The 6,919-nt window shown below is 43.1% G+C and overlaps 1 protein-coding gene across 2 annotated transcripts; it reads left to right on the top strand.

Annotated features, from left to right (window-relative positions):
- The first annotated feature begins 206 nt into the window (after positions 1 to 206).
- On the top strand, positions 207 to 4,393 carry LOC124004255 (protein ATP6V1FNB). Of its 2 annotated transcripts, XM_046313039.1 has the most exons (4): positions 207 to 933; positions 1,059 to 2,036; positions 3,431 to 3,612; positions 4,060 to 4,393. In XM_046313039.1, the coding sequence occupies exons 2-4, from the start codon at positions 1,792 to 1,794 to the stop codon at positions 4,176 to 4,178; spliced, it is 546 nt and encodes a 181-aa protein (XP_046168995.1). In that variant the 5' UTR covers positions 207 to 933; positions 1,059 to 1,791; the 3' UTR covers positions 4,179 to 4,393. The 2 variants fall into 2 exon arrangements, with proteins under 2 accessions (XP_046168995.1, XP_046168994.1); XM_046313038.1 differs by having other exon boundaries at positions 207 to 2,036.
- The last annotated feature ends 2,526 nt before the right edge of the window (positions 4,394 to 6,919 follow it).

The raw sequence follows: 6,919 nt of genomic DNA, 5'->3' as shown, positions 1-6,919 counted from the left end.
CTTGAAGAAGGAGCATCTTAATGGGGAAGTTACAGGTCTGTGAGAGCCAGAAATCTTGCTTGTTTGTAGGTGACCAAATACTTGTTTTCCACCATAATTTGCAAATAAATTAATAAAAAAATCCTACAATGTGATTTTCTGGATTTATTTTTTCTGTCATAGTTGAAGTGTACCTATGATAAAAATTACAGGCCTCATCTTTTTAAGTGGGAGAACTTGCACAATTGGTGGCTGACAAAAATGTTTTTGCCCCACTGTATGTATGTTTGTATGTGTAAGCGAGCATGTAATTGAGTATATGTGTGTTCATATCCACTTCATAGTGTTCAGATATTTTTTTACAGTTCCCATACTTTCTTTCTATCTCAACATGAAGTCCCTGTAGATTTTAGTACAGCCATGTTGTTATGGAGCCATCTCTGAATAGCTGTCCATCTATAGTGTTAATGAGTCTCCAGTCCTTTCGCTCTGATTTATGATGTGCTACAAACCCATGGCAGGATGAGACAGATGGGTTTCAGGTTAGGATTACTTGGGGCCCAGCCCATTTGGAGGGGAACGAGGCAGTTGATGTATTGGCCAAACAAGCACTTAGTAGTGGGGATGTAGTAGTTTTAATGAGCAAGGCAGAGGCTAAAAGCCTGATATGGACAGTGATGGTGTAGAGATGAGCAGGTTAACAGCCTGATATAGACAGTGATGGTGTAGAGATGACAGGTTAACAGCCTGATATAGACAGTGATGGTGTAGAGATGACAGGTTAAACGCCTGATATGGACAGTGATGGTGTAGAGATGACAGGTTAAACGCCTGATATGGACAGTGATGGTGTAGAGATGACAGGTTAAAAGCCTGATATAGACAGTGATGGTGTAGAGATGACAGGAGCAGGTTAACAGCCTGATATAGACAGTGATGGTGTAGAGATGACAGGTTAAACGCCTGATATAGACAGTGATGGTGTAGAGATGACAGGCTAAAAGCCTGATATAGACAGTGGTGGTGTAGAGATAACAGGTTAAAGCCTGATATAGACAGTGATGGTGTAGAGATGACAGGAGCAGGTTAATAGCCTGATATAGACAGATATCTCAAAGTGCTGTACAGAAACCCAGCCTAAAACCCCAAACAGCAAGCAGGTGCTGTTTGGTGTCGAAGCACAGTGGCTAGGAAAAACTCCCTAGAAAGGCCAAAACACCCCTAAATGTTCCGTCATGTTCTGAAGTACTGTCAGCTGGCTGGTGGGGGCAGTGAGGCTGGCTGGTAAAATGAAATCTGTTTTCTAGACACACACACACACACACACAAAGGCACCTGTCTGGAATGTTCTGGTCTCTGATTGGTTAACCATAGAGGGAGAGAGAGAGCAACCTGACAAACTGTTCTTAGGTTTCTGAATCTGAGCCACAAGGTTAGGTTAGGTTTCTGACTGAGATAATACCTGTGGAAAAGCAGACAGAGTTCTGGTTCAGTGAGGGAGAAGATAAATATTCCGGAAGTTACCACTCTGAAACCATCAGGAACAGGACACTAGAACAGCAGAACCAGCCAACCAGTGCAGCAAAAGCCTATTCTACAGACAGGTCAGAACAGTACAGGACATCCTAGAACAGACACTAGCATTCTAGAACAGAACAGGGTATTCTAGAACTGGACAGGACACACTAGAAGAGGTACAGGACATTCTAGAACAGACACTAGCATTCTAGAACAGAACAGGGTATTCTAGAACTGGACAGGACACACTAGAAGAGGTACAGGACATTCTAGAACTGGACAGAACACTCGAGGATGAGGAACCTCCTGACCACCGAGAACCAGAACTGTTACCGGGAGCAGATTGAGAAGGAGTGCTATACCCGGCTGGCCTGGAAGAGCCGCTACGGACGAGACTACCCAACCAGTTTCGTCTCCCGCAGGGCCAATGAGCAGATAAGGCTGAGGCTCCCTGAGCTCCCCCTGACCACTAAGACCATCCTGCCTCCTGTGTTATCTACCCTGGAGAGGAGGAGAGAGGCTGCAGTGCCTATGGACAGGTGAGTGAATTAATTCGTACATTTTATTTGAGTACCACAATTATTGATTTTGCCGACTACGCCAAAATGTGTGTGGTAACCTAAGCCCAGTGGTGGAAAAGTTCCCAATTGTCATATTTGAGTAAAAGTAAAGATACCTCAATAGAAAATGACCAAATAAAACTGAAAGTGCCCAGTAAAATACTACTTGAGTAAAAGTATCTAGTTTAAAATGTACTTATGTATCAAAAGTAAGTGCTATACATCAAATTTCTTATTTCCTTTTTTTCGGGCAGCATTGGGCATACTCCAAAACACTCAGACAAAATGTATAAACCGCAGAACTTGTGTTTCGTGAGTCCGACAGTTCAGAGGCAGTAGAGATGATGATCTCTTGATAAGTGTGTAAATTGGACATTTTTTTCTGTCATGCCTGAGCATATGAAATGTAATGAGCTCTTTAGGATGTCATGGACTTACTTTACTTCACTGCCTAGGGGACTAAACCTAGGGTTCTAAGCCTAGGGGACTAAAACTAGGGGTCTAAGCCTAGGGGACTAAACCTAGGGGTCTAAGCCTAGGGGACTAAACCTAGGGGTCTAAGCCTAGGGGACTAAACCTAGGGGTCTAAAACCAGGAGTCTAAGCCTAGGGGGGGTCTAAAACTAGGGTTCTAAACCTAGGGGACTAGGGGTCTAAAACTAGGGGTCTAAAACTAGGAGTCTAAGCCTAGGGGTCTAAAACTAGGGGTCTAAACCTAGGGGTCTAGGGGTCTACAACTAGGGGTCTAAAACTAGGGGTCTTAGGGGTCTACACCTAGGGGTCTAGGGGTCTTAGGGGTCTAAGCCTAGGGGTCTAGGGGTATAAACCCAGGGGTCTAAACCTAGGGGTCTAGGGGTCTAAGCCTAGGGGTCTAAGCCTAGGGATCTAGGGGTCTAAGCCTAGGGGTCTAAGCCTAGGGGTCTAGGGGTCTAAGCCTAGGGGTCTAGGGGTCTAAACCTAGGGGTCTAAGCCTAGGGGTCTAGGGGTCTAAGCCTAGGGGTCTAAGCCTAGGGGTCTAAGCCTAGGGGTCTAAGCCTAGGGGTCTAAGCCTAGGGGTCTAAGCCTAGGGGTCTAGGGGTCTAAACCTAGGGGTCTAAGCCTCGGGCCACTAGATTCGGCTACGCCACCTTTTTGGAACTCAACCTTTAAGATGGACCCTTTCAGTCGTCCCCACACAGGCTCAGAATACACCAGACGAGGCCATTTTTAGAAAAATTACAACAGTACAATTTCATATCAAAAATCTTTGAGGATTTAAAACGTATTAATGTCTATCTGAATGATGTTCCTGGTAACCTTCAACCCAGGTCACTTTGAGGATTTAAAACGTAATTCCGGTAGACATTCATATGTTCCTGGCTACCTTTAACCCAGATCACTGAGCGAGGCTCCCCTGATGAGAGAAGTGACACCCCAGACCAAGGAATCTCTCTACCAGGGTTTTTCCAAGGAGGGGAAGGGACGTAGCCTGTACCTCCATACACGCACACAGAAAGGCCCAGAGGAGAAGTTTGACTACCCTCTACTGTCTTCCTGGGACTACGGATGGAGACTGGGTGAGATGTAATCTTGTACTCGAAGCTTGAGTACTTGTTATAAGCGTGTATGACATTATATAACTATGGAGAGTTGGTGAAATGTATGGTAACACTTAATAACACCATGTAATAACACTATGTCTGCAGGTATAATGCTTCATTGCTGGTTATAAGCAAGCCTTTATAATGACTATGGATGGAGGTTCTGGGATGCTTCATATAGCCAGACCTTTTAAAGGGCTGAATTGAACCATATCATGTTGATCCTCAATGCTATTTCCCTGGCTAATAAATATAACATAATCAAATAAAATACAATAAGAAAATAAAGATGTTTGAAAGGATCACAAACTAGTGTGTGTTTGTTTGAGCGTGTTTATCACAAAGCAATGCGCGGTAAAAGAAAGACATTGAAATAGACATTTAAATGGGCTATTACAACGTCAACATTCCATCTGTGTGTAGGTGACTATGGAAGAGACTACAGGTCGCCAGCCAATGGGAGATCAGGAGTCGTGAGGAACAACTTTTACGCCAGGAATGGAATATTCCATTTTCCCTCCGAAACGGATCGTCTTGGATGACGAGCGAAAGGCTTCAGTTTTCAGCGGGTTTTATACTTTACTCTTAAATTCTCTCGATATTGATGAAGATGAACTTTAATTTGTTTTTCTGCTGTATAAGCATGCTATCTCTGTTTGATTTATAACAAATATATTCTCTTCTATAGGATATACAGATGTGTGTTAGCTATAAATTATGTTCATATGCAATCCTTATGAAAACACTGTTACTTTACATATGCAAACTGTTATAACTGTTGGAGAAAATGTGTTATAATATATGTTTGGATAAACGTTTTTCTAGTTATTTGCTGTCAGGTTTGTGTGGTTTAAACATTCCTGTGTGAAAATAATAGATGTGAAAAAATGGCCAAGCATGAGGAGAAAGCAGGCTGCCACGCTCGACATGAGTTGGTCACAGGTTCAACTGGTCTCCGAGCAACAAGGAAACCCACATCGGAAATGTTGTGGTTTATAATTAACAAGCTAGCATGGTCTGGTCACCTCTTCATCAGTTGCCTGGTAGCGACTGAGAATTTAGTTAGGTAGCGACTCCCCTCTAACTGCTGAGAGGTTGAATTGGAATTTCGAGATTCAAGTTTGGACTGGATGAGAGAACCTACTGGTGATCCCCAGCCCCAATGGAATATTGAAGAGTCTGCGGCATGCAACAAGGCCGAGGTACTGAGCTCAATCGAGAGGTTAAGTTACTGAGACTTTCTCTGGATGTAATTTGCGTCAGTATACACGCACCAAGGCCGCAGGCGACAGGGTCAATTCGGATAACCATAGGTATAAGCAGGGGATCAACTAAAAAACTAGAGTGACTCTCAGTCCCGTTGAACTACCGCAGCGTCCGTGCCATGCAACGAGGCCGAGGTACTGAGCTCAATCGAGAGGTTAAGTTTCTGAGACTTTCTCTGGACTTATTGCATCAGTATACACGCACCAAGGCCGCAGGCGACAGGACAGCTGTTCAATAGTTAAACGGTATATCGGAGAGACACTTCTTAGATCCAACCAGTTAGAATCTTGAAGTAATTTGAGTCAGGTGCCAATTACCCGAAGTCAAATGGTTGTCTAAATGAATTCAGAATTCAAGAAGTCAGCGCCGAAGTATCGGCAGTTTCTCTATATATACCTTTTTATCCCTCACTCGAGGTCACGTGAGTGTCCTCACCTCTACAAACTTGGAGGACACACAGCTGCTTGCCCACACATTAACAACTGTACATATATGGGCATCCGTTTATGACAGTGCCCTTACTCTGATAACAGTACATATATGGGCATCCGTTTATGACAGTGCCCTTACTCTTATAACAGTACATATATGGGCATCCGTTTATGACAGTGCCCTTACTCTGATAACAGTACATATATGGGCATCCGTTTATGACAGTGCCCTTACTCTTATAACAGTACATATATGGGCATCCGTTTATGACAGTGCCCTTACTCTGATAACAGTACATATATGGGCATCCGTTTATGACAGTGCCCTTACTCTTATAACAGTACATATATGGGCATCCGTTTATGACAGTGCCCTTACTCTGATAACAGTACATATATGGGCATCCGTTTATGACAGTGCCCTTACTCTTATAACAGTACATATATGGGCATCCGTTTATGACAGTGCCCTTACTCTGATAACAGTACATATATGGGCATCCGTTTATGACAGTGCCCTTACTCTGATAACAGTACATATATGGGCATCCGTTTATGACAGTGCCCTTACTCTTATAACAGTACATATATGGGCATCCGTTTATGACAGTGCCCTTACTCTGATAACAGTACATATATGGGCAGAGGGTGGTCCTTCCTGATACCATTCTGGTTCCGCAGTTGATTGTCTTGAGCCGTCTTCTGGTGACGTTGCCCAATCAGGTATTTCAGTAGGCGTGGTCAGCTCTGTGTTTACCATCAGGGGTAAGGCAGGGGGAGAGGACCAGGAGGGAGATCCATTTGGCGTTTCACTACAAGTGCATTTATAACAACTGGAGGTAAATATCGGCTCACTATTTGGCAAACGCTGACAAGTCATTGCACTATTTGGCAAACGCTGACAAGTTATTGCACTATTTGGCAAACGCTGACAAGTTATTGCACTATTTGGCAAACGCTGACAAGTTATTGCACTATTTGGCAAACGCTGAGAAGTTATTGCACTATTTGGCAAACGCTGACAAGTTATTGCACTATTTTGACCAATGCGATATAACCGTTTTAATGGTTTAGTGTATTTAGAAATGATTAAATAATCATTCATAACGTAGTTATAAGCTCTATACAAACCCTTTAGACATGTAACCTTATTGTAAAGTGTTACCGTAGTTGGTATATCAATATTAGTTAGTTATATTGATCGCCATTTCTGTCATTATTCATTTTAAACACAAATAGATCCCACCTGTGTTCAGGTGTTCAGCAAGGTTCCGTTTAAGGGCCTGTTTTGTTCACCATTTATGTAAATGATATTGGCGAAGACCCATAGTAGTCTAAACATTTGCAGTGAAGTTATATGATGATTCAGCCTGAATATGGAAACAAGCAGGTCTGTATGAGCTCATCACAGTGAGGTAACCTGAAGCCCTGGGAGTCTCTGTTAAGGTGAGACCACCTGCACTGAACTGAAATGTCAGGAGGATGTATCCATTTCAATCACTGAAAGAAAGGCTTCTCTAGTGTCAGCCTTGACTCTGGCAGTACCTCTTATAACCCAGATTACACACTGTTACAAATATCACACA

The sequence above is a fragment of the Oncorhynchus gorbuscha genome, linkage group LG18 (genome assembly GCF_021184085.1).
Source record: "Oncorhynchus gorbuscha isolate QuinsamMale2020 ecotype Even-year linkage group LG18, OgorEven_v1.0, whole genome shotgun sequence".
NCBI classification, from domain to species: Eukaryota; Metazoa; Chordata; class Actinopteri; order Salmoniformes; family Salmonidae; genus Oncorhynchus; species Oncorhynchus gorbuscha.
Note: the sequence above shows the minus strand (reverse complement) of the source record. Positions and strands in the feature narration are given on the sequence as shown.